The sequence below is a fragment of the Aythya marila genome, assembly GCF_965140915.1.
Source record: "Aythya marila genome assembly, chromosome: 2".
NCBI lineage: Eukaryota > Metazoa > Chordata > Aves > Anseriformes > Anatidae > Aythya > Aythya marila.
Window position 1 is genome coordinate 11,011,096 of NC_139043.1, and position 20,360 is coordinate 11,031,455.

Below are 20,360 nucleotides of genomic sequence, written 5' to 3' on the forward strand. Positions count from 1 at the left end.
TCATGCACATGTAACCTGTGCTCCTCTTGCTACACACAGGGCATTCCTGCCTTTAGGGTCTCCTGCAGCAATCTGGAGAATCTGTGGAGAGCAATCCTGACAATTGCAATTCATTGTCTGCATGCTGGAGTGAAGCCAAATGGCACAGTGGAAATACTTTCAAAGGCAAGAGACAAAAGACGCCAGAGAAAACAATACTTTGTGACAGGCAAAAAGAATTAGTCTGTAACGAAAGCGAAGCACATGCATATAAATGAAACAGAAAAGAAAGGCATTTGTTGGATTTGAGTAACTCTGGTCAGCATGGAAAAAAAAGGGTAGTGAAAATACGCTACTACAGAATCTGGCTTTTTGAAGCAATTCAAGTAGCACTAACCCAAAATTATCAGACGTAGTGTTTTAAATTGGATGAGTGTTATGGTTCTTGCATTCCCTAAAAATACGTACTTCTGGATATATGCACATGCACAAATACACATACAGAGAAATATGTATACATGTTGTTATCACAGGGCTGACAGTCAGAAGAGATACACCTGCTACACAGCTGTGATACACCTGGCACCTAGCACAAGCACTAAGCTCATTTAAAAATAGAGAAGCTGAAGAAACTGAGAGAAAAAAAGAAGAAAAAAAAAAGTAATATATACTTTTAAAAAGATCAATGCATCAAAAATGCAATGCAATGCAATATCATTTAAAATGCTGTATCGCTGTTCTTATTAAGAGATAAAATAACAGGGTCTTCTGTTTTACAGGAGACCCACTACATATTCTTTAAACTTTATTTTAACAAGACAAGAAATAATAAGTGTTTGGATTGATTGCTGATTTCCATTCATTATCACTGTCCTTCACACCACAAGAGTATTGGTTGATCACAAGCTTAAGAGAGCAGAGAACAGTCTGATAAATGTCTAGCACTGGAAGCAGGGACATAGGGTGTTATCATGTATGTATCACTTGGCATTTCCAAACTTTATACCTCAAACACTGTCAAGAAAGAGCAGAAGCTAACTGGAAAAAAAAAAAAAGGGCAAAGTCAAGGCTTTGCATTCCTCTTCACAGTGTTCAGCAACCACACTTAGTGAAATTCTCTTCAGGCAATTTTAGTATGTCTTCAGAATTATTCTACCAAGAAAACTTTCTCTAAGGACGTGTGCAGCTATAGGGGTTCTGGGCTACAGACGGCTTCCATCTAAACATGGCCAAAGTGACCTGAGGTCTGGGTGCCTGGTCATGGCAGATGTACCAGTAGGAATGTGTTTGAACTCAGTTCCTTCTTTCAAGAAATTGCCTGTCTGCATACTTGTGGGGAGAAGGACCCTTCGTTTCCCCACATACACCAGAATCACAGGCCCCACTGACACAGAAAGGAAATTGCTGCAAATCATGCATATTTGTGCACAGCACATGTAGGACCTCTGGAACTTGCTGCGGGTGAACCAGCAGAAAGACAGTGTTTATATGAAGTGCAGAGAAGAATTGTGTTGTTGGACAAGAATCATTGGCAAGCAAAGGGAAGCATTCCATTTTGGTATCATACACGAACTGTCCCACAACGGGAAGGTGTTGCAATCCTTCGTGAAACACACTAAAAACAAGGCACTGTGCTAATTTAGAAATCTTCCAAATTCTCAAAAGGCACAAAACCACTAATCTCACCATGTATCTATTAGACACCAACTGCAAGATGTCTGGATGTTTTAGAATAAAGCATACAGACAATATCCAAGGAAGACAAGAAGGGAAAAGTTACAAACCAGCACTAAAATTCAAGACGGGTAATAAAATTTGCTTAGGCTAAAACCCACCAAACATCCCAGCTTTCCATTAGACATTAAGTATCTTCATAAAACTACAAAACTCTCAAACAAATTTCATACAATGCCATACTCCACACTGAGAATATTAAAGGAGCAGAGAAATTAAATTTCAAAATTCAACTATTTTTCACTTCTAAGGAATGACAAATGATTTTGTGAATCCTCACTCTCCATATTGTGTCCTTCCCTCCCACTGTTTGAACCCTTCTGTCAGCATGGGAAGTCTGGCTTTATTTAAAGTTCAAAAGCAACACAATCTGTGTAGAGGAGATGGGACAGGACATGTCACTGTCTCTTTCTCATAGCATCCTTGCTCCTAACTTACAGGTCAGGACAATGAACTCATTTAATTGTTTAATATTGCATACATGTATAGCATTGCCTCTCAAATTTTCTACTTTGCCACAGACAACTAAATAACTACACTGTTGTCTCTAATGTAGCAAAAGTTCATACAATGCTGGCTGATAATCTGAATGAAAACAAATTGGTTTCATGATTCATTGGTAGCCTCAAACTGAACTTCGGTACCAGCACTGTAATATGGGCTAGGGAAGCATATCCTGTAAATACATTAACTGGTCATTCAGCAAATGTTCACAAATTACTGGAGGTTTACGATGCCATCTAAGTTGTTTAGGTGGCACAAAGACTGAGAACAAACGCCAGTTATTCCAGGTGGCACAGGTGAATATTCTGAGCCCTTTCCTTTCCTTGAGAACCTCACATACTAGATGTGTTTCCCAGTTTTGACAGACATATCTAGATGTGCCAAGGGAACTGGTTTGAAATCAGGCTTTTTTGCTTTGCAGTGGTCTTGGGAATTACTGGCTTGTCATCTACAGTTGTCTAGGCAGCCTGTAATCATCCACTCTTAGTAAACTCAAGTTCTGTACCATGTGTCATGCAGTAAATAGTTTTTGTTGGGCAATGAAATATTGTGCCAGGCTGGCACTTCATGTAAGCTATGCAGAGAGATGCATTAGTGATCCTTTGCAGATCTGGCTAGATCTTGGACATACCTCTTCTTTTTAATTCCTTTCCCCATTCTTGAACCTCCTATCAGATGGGCCAGTCTCAAACCTCACAGCCATTGCTGTATTTACAAAAGTGCTTTCATTTTGTCAAGCCTATATTTTTCAAATTAGAAATTGAGACTGTGAGCAGTACTAAATACCACTCTCCAGTAGCAGAACAAACAGTATTGAAACAGATTTGCAGCGTCAGCTCATCCACAACATGTATGTGGTAGAAAAAGAAATGAGAAATGTAAAAGGTGGGGTGCCTGATACAAAAGCAATTTTTTTTTGGCAACTGGAAATGATTATTCACTTTTCCTCTCCGCCCCAGTGAACATTAAATACAGCAGCTGAGTATTAATGGGAAAAGAAGGACAAAGAGTTGTGTTCAGCCACAGTGCGAGCAGGTGCAGATGAAATATCAGCGTGTCATTTTCCATACTGCAACTTGCCAGCGTACCAGTCTGCTGTGCTTACCCTGCAGTTAAGTAGAGTGTAAAGCACGTGGTCAGGAGTGGTTTGAGCTCGCCATTGTAAAACTTCTGAGAGGAAGAGGAACTGAAATAAAGCAGAGTGATAGTCAAGGCACTAAATAACTTCTCAGCTTTAAAAAACACCAAACAAATTCTGCTAGTTTCAGTATGTCTTCTTTAGTTGTATTCTATATTTTACATCAGTAACTATGAAACACTAAACCTAAATTAATTCTCTTGTCATCATACATTTTTACAATGAGGTGCTCTTGTGCAGTAACAGAGGCCTCTCTGGAAGTCAAGGCACTACTGGAATGATGATGCATTACTACAGTACTACTTTCAGAACAATAACAAAGTTCTTACTAATCTCTCTGAATTTAAGCACAATTTTTATTTTTTAGCTTCCTCTCTTTTTTGTATTATGAATATAGATATAGATAGATAGAGATTAGAAATTATTCATTTAATTACTTGCATAAGCCTCCAAAGAAGCTGAACTGAAACATAGTTTTACATGTTTAAAATAAAATAAAAAATAACGTCAGGACCATATAGGCAAACAAAATTCCCCGGACTCTTCTTGACCTACTAAAAAAGATATAATAGAGAGTAATTTCCGATAAAAGTCCCATTAACACATTCTACCATGTTTTTTCTATTGTCCTATACATCTTTGTAAAATAATCCACACACATAAAATGCAGAGATTCCCTCATGTCTATTTCATATTTCTCTGTGAAGAGGGTCCTGAAATAGGTTTGTTTGAATTAAAATGCAATCAACAAATTCTGAAATAACAATATGATCCATGTGCTGCTAAGTCTCCTGATACTAGCTAGCTAAATATAAGCCATATTAGAAAAGTTTAACTCACCTTTCTGGCTTGATCATTATCTTCTATTTGCCCCAAGTCTCGACCACTGGCCTGTGCAATTCTTTTTCCAGAGACCAAGTTCCCCACCATCACAGAGGCAGGGCCAATTTCTAGAATAAATCAGAAATGTGTTAAATGCAATAAAGAATTCTTTGCTTGTGGATGAAAATTATTTGCATTTCCTTTTGAATCACAAATTTTCCTCATTGCTATCATTTGCTACAACACAAAACCTTGAGCACATCTCTGTTGACACAAACTTTGGTTGATGGATCAGAAGTAGCTGGAATATACATAGGGCTGGATTAATCTCATCTTAACTATATATTTAACTGAGCAACCCATTTAGCATGCACTTTCTATAGTGAGAGACACATTTTGTCTGTCTTGATGTAAGGATTCCTATGAAAATTCATCTCCTAATTTAGGCATGTCCATTCCTAGATGAGATGTGTCCAGGCTTCAGGGACAGTGTTCCTATTTCTCTCTTCTTTTCCCAGGGCTAAGTTGTATCTGTATTAGCAATTCTGTAAGCACTACAGACATGAAGTGACAAGGATTAGGAAGGCAGATGGTGCGTATGATAAAATATATGCAAACCCATTAACACAAGGTAGAAACTGAAGATAATGTAGATTCAGAATAAAGGTAGATGTCAAGACTGACACTTCTCCATGAGGTGGATTCCATTGATGTTTTGTTGACTGCCACGAGGAAAAAATACAGACATAGAAATCCTTGAAATTAATCTCTGTACTAAAATCTGCATTTGGATTCTAAGTAAAAAAAAAAGGCAAAGTAAAAAAAAAAAAAAGCAGGTTCTTGTTCATTGGGCATGAGCAACCAGAGATGGTACACTATGGCAGGCTACAGAACCCTTCTTGGTCTCTTGAGTCAGTGCCCCACTGTACCTTTTCATACGATATTCTTCATAAAATGCAGCAGAACTGCTAAAGAACCATCTTAAAACTAGTTTGGTTTTGCCCTCAAATATGTGTGAAAAATCCAGAACCTGCCTCCTCAGGTAAAAAATTCTTGGTTTGAATTTATTCATAATCAGTTTTTAACCATTTGCTTTTCTTCCAACGCTGTCATTTAGTGTCAGTGGTCTTCTACCTCTCTACTTCTATTTTACAAACTCAGCCTCCAAATAAGCCAAGATTTTCTCTTTCTGCTTGAGTCTCAGTCCACGCACTTTAAACACGACTGACCGGGAATCTGCAAGGAGCTTCGATTTGTGCCTTTTAGAGCAATAAAAAATTCTTCATCTTTACTATTGAGCAAGCATTTTAGAGCATTTTTCCTTGTGAAGATACTCCTAGCTTCCACCAGAACAGACCATGTCCTTAAAACACCTATAATATTTAACATGAACAGCTGATGGAGCTGATTCTCACCTGCATTAACGCTTACTTGATTTTACTCTGCACAGGGCCACGAACACTCAGCGTTAAGTCACTGTCCTTTTGCACTCACTCATCTTACCTGGTTGTTTTTGCCTTGGTTTAGGCAGATTTGTTACGCATGTGTGGGGACACATCAGCACATTACAAGGATGCAGCGATCCTTCCAAGAAAAGCTGTTTGGTTTCTGACAGGTGTATTCCTCCCAGCGGTGTCTTGGGAAGCGTGTTTGCTGGTACCAGTGCTAAGCAGTAGACTCCCACTTGATGAATACTGTCAATAGCCTAAAAAAAAGCAGGAAGTCGATTCTAATGAAAGGCTAATTTTTCATCGTCATAATAAACACATTATTCTGAATTGCTGCATAAAACAACCCTAATAATTAACTGGCAGTAGAAAGACACTTCAGCAATGCCTACGATAAGAAAGTTCTTTTTGTTGAGAACAGGTGGATAGAAATTTAACATAGATGTTGTTACACTCTTCCCAGAAGATTAAAAAAAAGGCAAACAAAAACCTCGTGATAAATACACAGAAATCTATTAACAAATACTAAACAGGCATTCTTTAGGTACATGATAGTGGTAAGTATCATGGACACTTATTACTAAGATGGTCTGGGAGCTCATGTGAAACTGATCTTTAACCTGCACACGTCTCTGAATTAAAGTTCAAAGGATTCCTATCAACTTATCATCCAGTCCACCTTGCAGGGCAAAGAAAAATTTCAAATGCTGCACACGTATCAGTACAGCTACTGATGTATGTAGCTTGTGTGTGTGTTTTGTTGTGTTTTTTTTTTTTTTTTTTTTTTTTTTTTTTTAAGATCAAAGCTGTTTTGTTCTCTGATTACTGTATATAAGATCCTTAGGCAGGAATGAGAACTAATACAATCTAAGGGAAAACTACAAAAGTACTGACTTGAAAAAAAATCTGTTGAATGCAGACCTGAAAAATAAGGATTTTTGAATCATACAGTAACTCTGTTCATTGTCTGTAAGTGGAGTCAACTGCATTACTTTCCAAAAAAAAGCAGTAAGTTCAGTATCTATGCAATTTATTTAGTTAAACATGAATATATATGCACTTAGATTTTAATTCCATACACATTTTAACTGGTTCTTTTCCTTGCAAAAATTAGTAGTAAGTGAGTTAGAAAAACAACTTTAAGACATCCAAGCAGACTGAGAAACAAATTACAGATGGCATCTCTAATGAGAAGTCAAATGTTAGAAATATAATTTACTTTACTTGCATTTTAATTTTTAACCATGAGAAAAGTGTATGCGTACATTTGTTGTTTCAAAGATACAATCTATATTCCAAGAAACAAATTATTTATAATTACGTACTTAAGTGTAGATCAATAAATTACTGATTACTTCTACAGAAACTCTAAATAATATTTGTCTTTTGACTTCTCTTTGCTTCATTTTTCTTTATTTGATTGTAAAATTTGGTAAGAAAAAATAATAAAGCAGTAAGTTGTTTCACAAACATGCAGTTTAAGTACTGGTAAATCTCATGGCACTACTAGAAGACCTCACCACTGGTCTTCTTACACCCTACATTAAAGACCAGCAATAGCTAGATATGCGTGACAGCCTACAATCAATGTCTCATGTTTCTGGCAGAAATGTGAAGTGTCAGACCTCATAATGATAATGTTATTTGTAGGTTTCTGAAAAGTAGTGATAAATCATGGGATCCTCACCTGACATCAGCTGGAAGAAAAACTGTTAGACGGTAAATAACCACTCTTGTTGAAACATATCACAGTGTAGCTCCTAAACGTGAATGGAGAACAATGCCCAACTCTGGTGGGACAAGGGCTGTGAGGGCTATGAGTGACTTCCAAACTGTCTTCTTTGATAGATACCTCTGTGGCACAATGCCTGGATAAAATGCCATGGACCATTCAAAATTGTTACCTTTCTCATTTTGGAATTCGGCATGTTGCTGAAGCAGGTGAATGACTGCTTCACAAGGATGAACACTGATGAACTAAACCTTAACATTTTGAGAGAAGTCAACTTTTAATACTACTGGCATTTATACCTCTTGAAGAGATGTCTTGGTTTTTAAAATGACCTAATCTAGACAGTAAACAGAGTACCTGAACTCTTTATCGTCTGTTTCATTGAGAAAACCAGAACTTGCACAGAGTCCAGACCTACACTGTTCAAGATAAGAAAACATCCTATTCGGATAAAATTCTTCTAGCAGACACTGTCTGGGACTGCAGCAGATCTCCTAGCTTTGCCTAGTCTTGTCAAGTCCTGCCAAGTGTGCTGGCACTGGTAAAACCAACATCCTATCTGCCAGGAACAGGAACTATATCTCTGCCTGAAGGGTCAGATCTGTTTAAAGCAGCCTTGGGAGATGAATGAATATCTGAGACTGATCTGACTAAACTCAGGGGACCTGGGACCTTTGCTTGCACTGTCACTAACATATCTTACTACTCCACTACTCTCCAGACATTGTACCCAGCCTGACAATCCCTCCCAGCCATGCCTCTGCTAAAACCTACAGATATAGCCCAACATAGTCTTGTACATACAGCAGCTCTATTGTCCTTCAGCCCTTTTGCTGAGGAGCTGGAAGGGTTGTGGAGAATTAGAAGAAGGTATAACCCACTGCAAAGAAGTCCTGAAAATAGATACAGGGAAGAGAAGTGGAGACACAGCAAGCCGGTGCACAGAAGGACTGGCAGAGGGCAGCACATGGAGGGAGTCAGAGGAATCTCACAAGTATCACAAGAAATGAGGAACAATTTGTTATAGTTCGTTATCAAGAGTATCCGTGAGAGTCATGACACAAGTGTGATATTGTTATGCTGCTCTTCACTAGTGGATGATTCAGATGCACTTGGTTACCACTTCCTGACATCTGTCATTAAAACTCTGATTGGGAAGCAGGCTCAATGCATCCTGCAGATCCTGGCTTCTGTTCTCCACCTCGGCTCTCAGCTGAAGTGGAACCAGAAACATTTTGTTCACATAGTGACACGTGCTAGAGTTGCAGACTTCATACACGGGTGATGAAAGCAGCCACACATATGTGTACTTTAACAAAGGGCCTACCACTCCTAGACACTGCAGTGACTTGCTTATAGTCAGAATAATAAGAATTGCCTTTTGGCAGGAGCAACTTGACACAGGACTCCCACAGAGTCTGAGTACTGAGTTCCACTGGCTATAACGGTGTATGAATGATTTCTGTGGAAATCACAAAAACGCTCCACTGAAAAAACAGGAGAAGTCTAAGTCCAGAACTCCAATCTTTCTTTTAGGACTTTGTTTCTTGATAAATATTTTCAAAGCATGGACAATCCCAAACCTATACTGTGTGCTTCAAAGGTTTTCTGTGTGATGGACAAGCTAGATGTTCTATCTTTTCTTGATAACAATTTAGGTTAATTGTGAAGATGAGATACTTCTAGCTGTATAAAAAGTAGCTATCTTCTAAATCAAGAGAGTATACATATATGTCTTGAGATGGATGAAAGCTTATTAGTTCAGTTTCTTTAAGGATATGGCAAAGATTCCCTTTCTTGCTCAGCACAAGGCAATAATGAATAAAAATACCTTCTCTGAACTGTGTGGGAGTTCTTTAGCTCTTGGGTAAAGCTAAAAAGGTATTTGTAATATATTTACTTGAGAAGGAACCTTGAGGAAGGACAGAAAGAACGGTAAGCAAGGGAAGTGGAAGTTAACAGGTGCCCGGCCACAGAAAGGTGCCAACAGGCTGACTTCATTTTACTACATCTCTGCTAAACTATTACTGTTGAGTGAGAATTGGCTGAGCCATGACAATGGAAAATGACTTCTATCTGAAGTATCTGACTTTTATTGTGTGGATATTCACGCTGGAAAACCTTTGAGTATGGTAATGTTATTTGTCTTAACTAGGACTGCTACATGTAGGAAGAATTTTTTAGCATACAGTGGCTTCTGTCTTCTGGTCAGCGTCCAGACAAACCCACCAAGGTGGATTTCATCATGGTGGTGTGTGCCTTGCATGATCCACAAGACAGCTGGAATAGGATTCCTTGCAGTAGGCATCCTCTATGCAGATAACCTTACCATAGATGCCTACATCTGAGCTAATCAATCCCTTCCCTCTATTTTGGTGGAGAGAAATAGGTATTTTTAGGCTGTGTTTCATTCAGTTTACTTCAGGTATCACCATGGTGCACCAGAAACACCTAATTCTCTCCCATTGATTAAAAAGAAATCTAGAGATCTAACTAAGTTATGTATATCTGCTTTTGATGTGGTCAACTCTATGCCAGTGCCAATAACTGTTTAGTAAGAGACTTTGGTAACATTTCACAGTAACAGTATATGCATTCATTCATTACCCTTTGAAGTAACAAGTGACTGTATGCTTATGACCATACGCTCCTCTCTTCTTACTATTATTTGCCTCATTTCATCCCTGTTTTCTTACAGTGTTTTGGATAGGGAAGGGATCACTCTCTGGATACGGGTGACCTACTCAGAAAAAGCTAATTTTGTGCTCATTAGGTAGGTGGAAGTGTGACTGGAACTGTACTTACAAATACTCAAATACAAATGTCAGATTATTTAGGGGGTCTAAAGGATTAATAAAAAATATATATAAAACAGGAAAAACAGCTTCTAAATGTACATAAAAAGCATTACCTGAAGAACTCTACTCATCCATTGAAAACTGTCTTCCTCTGTGGAATCTGGCCTTTGCTCAGCAACAATAACTATCCTTTCATCATGCAGCACACTCACTGAAAACACTGCTATTCTATAGAAGAGAAGGAAAGAATATTTAGTGTCACGACAGGTGAAAATATAATCCTGTCTTCTAAGTTAACTGTCTGTAACCATGATTTCGCTATTCATTACTTTCATGCTGCCTTCTGAAAGCATTTTGGGTCACTTATCCCTGGTATGAGCAAAATAAGGATTTCTACTTAAGTATAAAAAAAGAGAAAGGTCCAAACCTGCCCCTGTAGACAAATTTCATTGGTTCCACTGCCAGTGCTGTTGCTACAATGTCATCGGCGTTATGTCTTCTTCCACTGACAACCATCAAACCATCCATTTTGCCGATAACAAAGACGAGTCCACCTGGTCCTATAAAGCCTAGGAGTCCAGTCCTTATAAAAGGATATTCAGTGATAGGGCCACCAGAACTGGTCATAGGAAACACCTGTAGGACACAGAAACACAGGTCTTCAATGCTGTACACTGAGATGATACTACTAAATATTTCAAGGATGGCCTTTCAGAAGGCTCTTCTAGAATTAAGTGAACAGGTCTCTGGTGATGCTCTTTATTTCACTGATCATAAAGGGAGCACTGAGAAAGTCCTAGGCTATGTGTATAATTTTCAGTACCTGAGGTTCATCAAGATCAATCTCATTGTGCTTACCAAACATATTTTCCCTAACTATGGCTTTGTAAATCATTTCTGACCTGAAAAATAAAAAATCAGCATAAACAGTATTGAATGAAATAACTTCATGTTTTGCTGAGCTAAAATAATCCAGGTTGCTATGTACAGGGTACTTTGGTGATTAAATTGTAAACATTACAGTTCAGGTTCTTTTCAGTATCTCATGTTCAATTTCATCATACTATAGAGAAATAAACAGGCTAGAAGTAAAGCTATTTTAAGGCATTGTACCTTAATGACTCTTGCAACTGACCATATTTTTATCTCTGTTCAATTAAGTGCTCACAAGTGTTACTGCCTTATGTAGTATGTCTAAAACTAACAATACAGTCCTACACAAAGACTCTAAATGTTTGAACACCAGATGCAGACATGACTTCCACAGGATAGATTTGTACTCAGGTCAGTTTAATCTGCTTCCCTTACCCCACTCAGCCCAGTGTTATCCTTCTGGCACGTGAACGACTTTGAATTACATTCTGACACAAGCACACTTTTCCTACTGTCTCTTAAACTGAAATAGCTTAAATGAAAGTTATTTAATATAATGGCAAGTGGAAGACCATGACTGTATAGTGCCTTTCAAAAAGAAAAGTCAAATTCTGCTGCCAGATGCTCATGGGTGACTCCTATTGAATGGATTTAATGCTTATACATCCTCAGCCATAATTCATCTCAGCAACACAAAACTCTGACTCTATTACCAGCAGCATGAATAACACACAAAAATAGAAGAGAGTCCCTCATGAAGAGGGCTCTTAAGAACATGCTTAACTTTAAAAATGAATGATCCTGCTGACTCAGTGGCAATGTATTTGCCATTAGGAATAACTCTGAACGTGCTGTTAAACTGCAGATTCAGTTACAAATTATGAATGATTTTACAATTACAGCAAGTACTTCAATTTGAACATAAGCACCTTTCTAGCTTGAAATATGTCAATCTGGGATTATCTTTCACAATAGGTACTGCTAATTTTTTTAGTAGCACAGTAATCAGTGATCTACAAAATTCAGATCACAGTATCACAGTAGGATTCCTGGCATCAGTAGCACTATGGAGAAATGTATCTGCCAGCTTGTATTAATTATTTAATGTATAGTGTTTACAACATTAAGATCTGCATAATGAAAGCTGAAACCATTTTGTAGGAGGCATTAGCTATGATGTGTAGCCTATAAAATATGGTAAGAATATTTGATAAGGGAAGTGTAAATGAACTTTTCTTAGCTCTTCCTCAAATATTTAAAGAGAAAAGGATCAGAACTTGAACAAAAATCTCAGCTGAATATTTTCAGTGTTTCTCAGATTTGTCCACCATTTCATACTGGCTTCAACAGAAATTAATGATAACAAGTGAGCTGGTACAACAGAGCTATCAATACAGCAGTCTACACTGAAGCTGAAACATACTGGAAAACAAATTCCACAAAGCAGAAAAGCTTTCACCTAAGGCAATTCAAATAAAAGTGAGGGTGGGGAGGATAACTCGGGAAAGGTATCTTTGCTATTCAGATAGCTCTTGAAGACTATGTCTGTCAGGTTTATATATAAATGCAAGACTTTAATGCTGGCTGTGCTGTGGAAATGTTGGAAACTGCTTTTAAAGATGCACAGTAGCTTTCCCACTGTTTGTAACAATCAAATTCTGCATGTAGCCAGTTCATTTACTTGTACATGATCACCTTTTGAACTTTTTCTTTCTTCCTGCTTTCCCTCTGACTGGTTCAGCCACTGGTATCTTCTTTCAAAATTATAGTAAAAGCTCTTCAGAGCCAGAACTAAACCCACATAATGATCTGTTATTGCACTTAATGAAATGGGCTTCGTTGAGGATTGCCTGGCTAAAGTACCTAAGGTCCCAAGCCACAAAAGCACTGATTATTGCTGATATTCTAAAACTGTTACTGTCAATATTCTCTGTGAAATGTATCCTGCAAAAGTTAAAAAGGAAGTATTTTCCATAGCATTTTCCATAGCATTTTTTGTCAGCTTACCTCAAAAGTATTTTTGGTCATGCCCGAGAGTCCGTAATATGATGTACCCGTTGCAATAGCACATACACATAGTTCTCCTATTTCATCTGTTTTACAGAGCTGTGGAATTCCATCTGGCTTCACTGAACACATTATAGCTAAGGGAAGAACAAAGGACTTTAAAAATATTACAAAACTAACTATAGGATAATACAAATTCTGGAAGAAATACCATGGTGGAATTGACATACATAAATTACATGTAGACACTAATCAACAATCTGTTTCTCAGACCCTTAGGTGCTCAACATTAAAAATGTTATTTACATTATGTATAATATTTACAAAAAGATTGTAAAGATCTGTACAAAAACTAAGTCTCTAAATTGAAAACAAAACCTAATCTTTTTGTACATAAAATCTCAGCTGATTTGTAATATTTTTGTGGTTACTGTGTTCCCAGTTTTGCCTACTGAAGACCAGATCTGCTGCAGTCAGAGCAAAATGAAATATCCTAATGGTGTTCTTGGTAATAATTATACTGCTAGAGAGGCAGGCAAGCAGGAAATCCACCTCTCGCTATGTAGCAAGTAACACCATATGGAAGATCAAGACATTCTAGCAGACTAATACAGTTGTTTTGCTAAGAATTTATCAGAGCTCAGACTCCCTCTCACCAGTCTTACAGGACTGTGGAGACAGTAGGAGCCAAACAGGAGGGATTAGAAAGCACTGATCTGAGAAAGAAACATTTTGTGTGTGCGCCATATGAATAAAAATCAGGTATGCTGCTTCAGTTTCAATTCCTGGAGTAGGAGTCCAGCAAGTGTAAACTTTGCAGTTGGGGCCCGAGGATATGATGAACAAGGAACACCAGAAATGAATCAGCAGCTTCTCTTAGAAGTACAAGTGTAAAGAATCTTGAATGACCTTTTTCTCACTCCAAGGACAAACAGGAGTGCATGCTTTCTTCAAAACTATCAGAATATAGTATGACATGCAAGATGGTACATCTATAATAATATTTTATATGATCACTCTTAGACAACAATCAATCTTATCTTCCTTTATTTAAGTTGCTCAACTGAAATTTTATAAGATGCATAATTTATGTTGTATTTGGTGCCTAACAAATACTCTGTTATGAAAAACTACAGTACTACCCTTCTCTAGTCTCCATAACATATCACTTAAAATATAGCTCTTATGAAAAATCTTATCTTCATCGTTAGAAGCACTGGCTTCAGTCTGAATCTATCAACATGAACTGTTCAGCCGTGTCTCCTCTTTCTGATGACTGGGTGATAGTGCAGTATTTTTGGAAAAACATTCTGCAAGCCTGCAGATAACAATATTGTTGATCCTTAGCATAGGTTATATAAACTTTTAGCACAGAGTTTCACTTGGGGCAGACTTATAGGCTCCAGACAAAATATTCCAACTTTCTTAATTTCCATACACAGTTAAAGAATTGATGTTCTGATGTGTTGTGGGGTTGTTTAAAGCATGCCAGTAATGCAAGTAAAGAGGGACACGAGTAAATATAGAGAAGAAATCTTGGTTTCCAAACCATAAAGTTTTGTAAGGTAATGCTTTTAGACTAATATTTTTTCAAGTATGCATAGTCCAATCCTAAAACTTTCTATGACTTTCTAGAGAAAATGAATTAAATTGATTAATTGATTTATAGCAAGTTTCAAAGGAACTTCTTTCAATCCTTACCTCCTGGCATGACCAAGCCAACGTCCTGGACAGTCAAAACAGACAGTTTTTCTTCAGAGTCCACTCGAATCACTCCATAAGTGAGACCATGCATGGACAGAACTCCTCTGCCTGGTGGCTGATTGCTGTCATCTGTTGGCCTGAAACCATGGTTTATAACATCACCGCACTATCAGGCAGATGTAAGCATTTACTTAATGAACTAATATTGCAAATACCCCTCTATTTGAGAGTTTAAAATTTCATCTTTTTTTTTTTTTTTCCTAGCAGATCTGACAGAATCCCATTTTCAGTCATTTCTGAGTAATTATGTCTGCCAACTCTCCCATTCAGTAGTCACCCACATATATGGTGTTGCAGAGATGAAAGTAACACTTAACGTTTACATAACACAGCTTGTATTTGATTTTCAGATAGATTTATAAAGATTGCTTGGTTGCCTAAGTAAAGGGCTTTTGCCTTATTTTAAAAATACTGAAAGGGAGTGTAAATGATGTGGAGGGAAACTGCATTCTAAATATTCAGAAATGATTAGTAAATAACTTGACAAAGTCTCTTTATGTTTCTTAGGGACAACCTAGAATTAGGAAACCAAGTTCAACTGTCAGAGTAAAAGCTGGTAACATTACCAAGATTAAATCTTTATTACCTGTGCTTAAATCACAGATGAAATTTTCCACTCAAAATATTTAAGCACTTATAATTACTGACCAGAAGAAGCAAGGTTTTAATAGATTCACTGCCAAATATCTGTAGAAGCTGCACAGACTCGACCATTTCTATTTTAGTGCATATAATTTAATTATTCCTATTTTAACTTACGCAATGAAAATTAAAACAAATTACAGTTTCATCAGTCATGGTCAAAATGTTGTGCATGCAGCCACTTTGTAACACCTCAGTTTGCTCAAATTCACTCCCAATATTCTTTATTAGCATCAGCACTAATCTGTCAACTTGTTTTGAGACAAAACCCCATGCTGTATCAGTGAATACATTTATACATATATAGAGCCTGGCTTGAGCAAACGAATGTTGATCTACACAAGCTATTAAGTCAGAAGAGTATGTCAAGACTTTTCATGTCTGGAAAGATTCTTACACTGTCCTGCATTTTAAAATGCCAAACTGGAGGCTAACATGATGCTGATTTGGGTATAGATAATGCATCTGTGTAGAGCAGCCAGATTCCAGCTGTCTTCAAGATTCATAAACCAGCCAATATTCACTTCAAGATTGTGCATTTTTCCTAACTAGTCCATCCTAATACAACCGTTTCTTCACAGATAATGTCCTTTTATATGACATTTCTCATGTACAGTGCTTGAAATATTAGATGGGCCTTAGCCCATGCTAAGCCATGTAAGCCTTGCAGTGATCGGCATTATAAATTTCCATTAATACTTTTTACAAGGCATAATTCTCAAGTGACATTGTCAACATAGAAGGATGTGGGCACACTAGAAAATGCATTAGAGCATAACAAATGGCGCTAGTAAACAAGCAGCTGTGATAAATAACATTCCTATCATGTAAAAGGAACTTTCAGCCACATTAATTGATCAGCTTCCTCTCACCCTTGCTCCCCAAAACACACATTTTATTGCTCAGAACATCGTAAACATGAAGAGAGTGCTGGTCTCCTACAGGCAAACACAGCTGCTCACAGCCTTCTGAGAGAAGAGACCACCTGTACTTTCCTCATATACATTTTCTTGAGTTACTTGTTACATCTAAAGACTGCTAAAAAAAATAAAATAAGAGTGGGCACAGCTTTGAAAGACACCAGCTACATAGACAGGGTGTGCAAGGGAAAGAAATGGGAGGCACGAGGCCAGTTAGGATTGTTTTGGGGCCTGTTCAGTAGAGCGGCACATGGCGGTTACCTGGTCAAGGTAACAGCTTTGCCCAGGTTAACAAGAAGCACAGGACAGGCATTTCAGAACTGTTATTTCATACTACTTCTGGTATGCTGGTAGTCTGAGGTGGATCTCTGAGAGAGTCACCAGGTGACTGTGCTGGAGTCTCCTCTAGGAGGCCACAAGTTAGCTGACACCAAAGGGAATGGAGAGGAACAAGGTGCAGGAGTGAGGTGGAGACCTAGGCAGCCTGGCAGCACAGCTGCACCCAAGCAGCTTCTTAGGAAGCATCTTGTGAGCCACAATCCTGCAATATATCGGATCTTATTTTGTCCTGCCCTTGACATCCACGTGGGTACATACCTAATAGAAGTATCTCTGCCAAGCACAAGGAGAGAAATCACTTGGAAAGAAAATGAGATACAAACAAACCCATTCTAACCTAATTCTCTCCTTTTTTTTTTTAAGTTAACATTTAAAATTTTATTTACACATTCAAGATTTCCCATGATGAATTTGGTATTCTATAAGACTACCTATTAGATAAAAATAAAAATAAATTTTTGATTAAGATGGGAGCAACTAAACAAAGGTATAATTCCACCTACTTCATATGCTAACTAAATTTAGCATAAAACAGACAAAGCCATCCCTTTAGTTTCCTCAGCCATGCAATAGGGACAACGCTTATCTACTTCAGAGCTGATTTGTTTGTGCTGAGGAGCTGTAGAGCATTTTGAGAACAGTTACCATTTAGAGATACAATCTACTCTACCACTACTTTTTGTCATTTGCTTAAATGGGAACAGATCTGTACTTAAACTTTTGCACTCCCTTATATAAGTGGGTTCAGACTCATATGCAGTAAACCAAAAGGAAATACCATAAAGAATTATTTGCATGAGACATTCCTTTAAATATTAGGTCTTTGGATTCACCTCTAAGGTTAAACTACCCATTAGTCTAATATTAACTGTCTTTTCTCTAAACTATAAGAATATTTCAACATAAAACTAGTTTTGTTACACTTTCTTGCAGGAAGATCTGTAAAAATAGACCTTACATTTTGAAAGAGTCTGAGCATTAACAGGGAGTTCTCTGGATCTGTGCTCTGTAGGGAGTCATTTTAACATATATTTCAGCTGTAACTCTTTGGAACTTGTATGATAATTACTTTACTGTTGCTGGGGATGGCTTGAATAAAATGAAAAATACTAAAGTTCCCAAGTTCAGCTGGTATTACCCTACCATTACACAGACTTCAAAAAAGCAGATATATGTTCAATAACATTAGCTGCAATAAGAACGTCTCTGTAATTACACAGTGAGGCATTGAAGATAATGATGCTTTTTTTTTTTTTTTCTGAATTATCAGCTATTTTATGTGCTAATAATATTTTTTTATGTAAGCTCTCAATGCTAGTTAATTTGAAAATGAATCTCTAGTGCTTCAGATGGTTATAAGCATAGAGTTTAAGTCTAGAAAGGGCAAGCCAGTTACTGCACACTGAGATGCAGTAAATTCTCCCACTTCAAACCTGAGAGCTGGGGCAGATTTTCCAGAGCTAATACAGGAAATTAAAACTCTCTCCCATTAATCAGAGTTCGGCCTGAACAATGTATGCTGTCCATCCACCTCCCCTCTGCACTTCACAGAAACAGTTAATTTGAAGGTCAGAGGGAGTGAAAGTCTGCACAGCCTACAGCACACATGAGAAAAACAGCTTACTTCTTGGGATCATTCTGTGAATGAGCCTCAAAGGTATGAAGAACTCTTCGAGGTAATGCAGTTTACAGAAAGAAGACTAACCTGGACAGGATACGTCACTGATGGTCAGCTTTCAGACATTTTAACTTAATAACATAGTGCCTGAAATACAACCGCATTTGCATTGTGTATTTCTCCCTGTGATATTTTACTGGAAAGCTAATTGAATATATAGTTGAATTTTACTTGTACAGTGTATTTTAAACTTTTCAGCAGGAAGTATTTTACTTAATACTATTACAGTCATGTTTCAACATGTGAAAAAAAAAATCAGTGGCTGTAGAAATCTGAACTTAAAAACAAAGTGTCTACTGTTCAAGGTATAGCTTCTGAAAATTCTGCCAAAACAGACAGGTTATGCTATTTACTATGTGCTACAACACCTCAAGACTCATGATTGCTTCATAAGGACACTCCTGTATATAAAGGCTTAATAAATTTATTAGAATTTATTAATTTTATTCCTAGGCACAAATCCCACATACTCAAAGGGCATTTGCAGATGATTACTGAGAGTATACAAATGGTTAAAATGCACCAGTTAGCCAAAAGCAACCTGCAGAACACCATACTTCTTTTTAAACTGTCTAGTTTAAAGCATGATTTTCCTTAATAGCAATTCCATTTAAATTCCAACATTTTACCTAATTTTATGGTGACATTTTTCCATTTCTTTTTATAGAATTAGCTTTTGCATTTCAGACTATTTAAAACCAGATGAAATTACAGGAATGGGAACTATGTTGTAAAGTGCTCTTTACTTAGGTGTTAACTAGGAAGTTAATTTATTACTCTACAAATTCTTGTATGACAGCTTTGGACGCAACAAAAAATAAAAATTGTAATTCAGGAGCTAAGTTGGGAGATTCAAGCTTGAATATATTTTGCATTTCTTTTTAAATTACCACATATAACGTACAGTGGGTCTGTTTTAAGTAGTGTAGCACAGTACCTTCGAATAGCCACAGTGAGAGCTTCCGGTGAACTCGCACAGGGACAAATGACCTCCTGTCTTAGACCTTTACTTTGGAAGACATTGAGAAATGCATCACAGGAAGAAATAGACCCTGGGGTAAGAAAAGAAAAATTAGAGGAGAAAAATAATCTGATTTCTGAAGTGACACTATTCAAATTGAAAACTTACTATTGAATATATAGGGTATTCAGGAGGGAAATAATAGGAAAGACTCACTAGGAAATAAGTCATACCTGATACAACTATACATGTATATATGTGTGTACATTTGTATACACATACAGTATATAAAGATTAATTTTTGAGCATGAAGTCCTTTCACTATGTTTATGTAGAAAAGCCATTAATGCTAGATTTATAATGTGGATTTCCTTTTTAGGATGAGGCATATTAAAGATTTAATTCAGAAACTCAAAGCATTTTAGTATCATGGTATCTTAAACAAGGCAGGGAAACAATTTAGAAAACTAATTGTCATGAAGTGATCCAGATGTGGTTCTCTACAGTAGTGTAAGCATTCCCCCAAAATTCTCAGTTAATTCTGCATGTGAAATCTGCATCTGCATTCTGCATCATTCAGAAGAAATGTTCTCATCCTTTCTATAGCTTAAGTCTATTTACTTCACTTTTTATACATGGCTGTCATGTTAAACAAAACTGGATTTACTGCAACTTACGTTATGTGAAATATCAAGTTTGCTTCAGGATTAGCTAAAGAAAAATATATTTAAAAATCCAAAATTAATTACCATTTCCATAAATATCAAATAGTTTGCAGTAGACAAACCTTATACTTTGTTAAATATTTTAGCTAAGATGGTTGAAGATTGAAACTTTAGATGCAAGACAGCAAACACTGCTTATTCTCTGCTGGACTGCAGAAGGATTACTTACATGGGTTTGCACCATCAGCCACTATTAGCATACGCAGAGAGGAAAGGTTGATGTCTCTTTGATCTCGATGTGCCACCAGTGCCCAGTGCATGTCTCTAGATTTTACACAGGCAACTTTTGCTGCAAT

The 20,360-nt window shown here is 37.2% G+C and overlaps 1 protein-coding gene across 5 annotated transcripts in view; it reads right to left on the minus strand.

The window, feature by feature from the left end:
• Positions 1 to 20,360, minus strand: part of DIP2C (disco interacting protein 2 homolog C) — a 311,140-nt gene that overhangs the window by 57,032 nt on the left and 233,748 nt on the right. For all 5 annotated transcript variants that reach the window (XM_082752327.1, XM_082752326.1, XM_082752324.1 and 2 more), the window contains 9 exons: positions 20,234 to 20,353; positions 19,316 to 19,430; positions 14,737 to 14,876; positions 13,036 to 13,172; positions 10,583 to 10,791; positions 10,269 to 10,383; positions 5,681 to 5,882; positions 4,196 to 4,305; positions 3,323 to 3,403 (listed from right to left, as the gene is read on the minus strand). In XM_082752327.1, the coding sequence (XP_082608453.1) occupies positions 3,323 to 3,403; positions 4,196 to 4,305; positions 5,681 to 5,882; positions 10,269 to 10,383; positions 10,583 to 10,791; positions 13,036 to 13,172; positions 14,737 to 14,876; positions 19,316 to 19,430; positions 20,234 to 20,353 (1,229 nt within the window). The remainder of the gene's footprint in view (positions 1 to 3,322; positions 3,404 to 4,195; positions 4,306 to 5,680; positions 5,883 to 10,268; positions 10,384 to 10,582; positions 10,792 to 13,035; positions 13,173 to 14,736; positions 14,877 to 19,315; positions 19,431 to 20,233; positions 20,354 to 20,360) is intronic.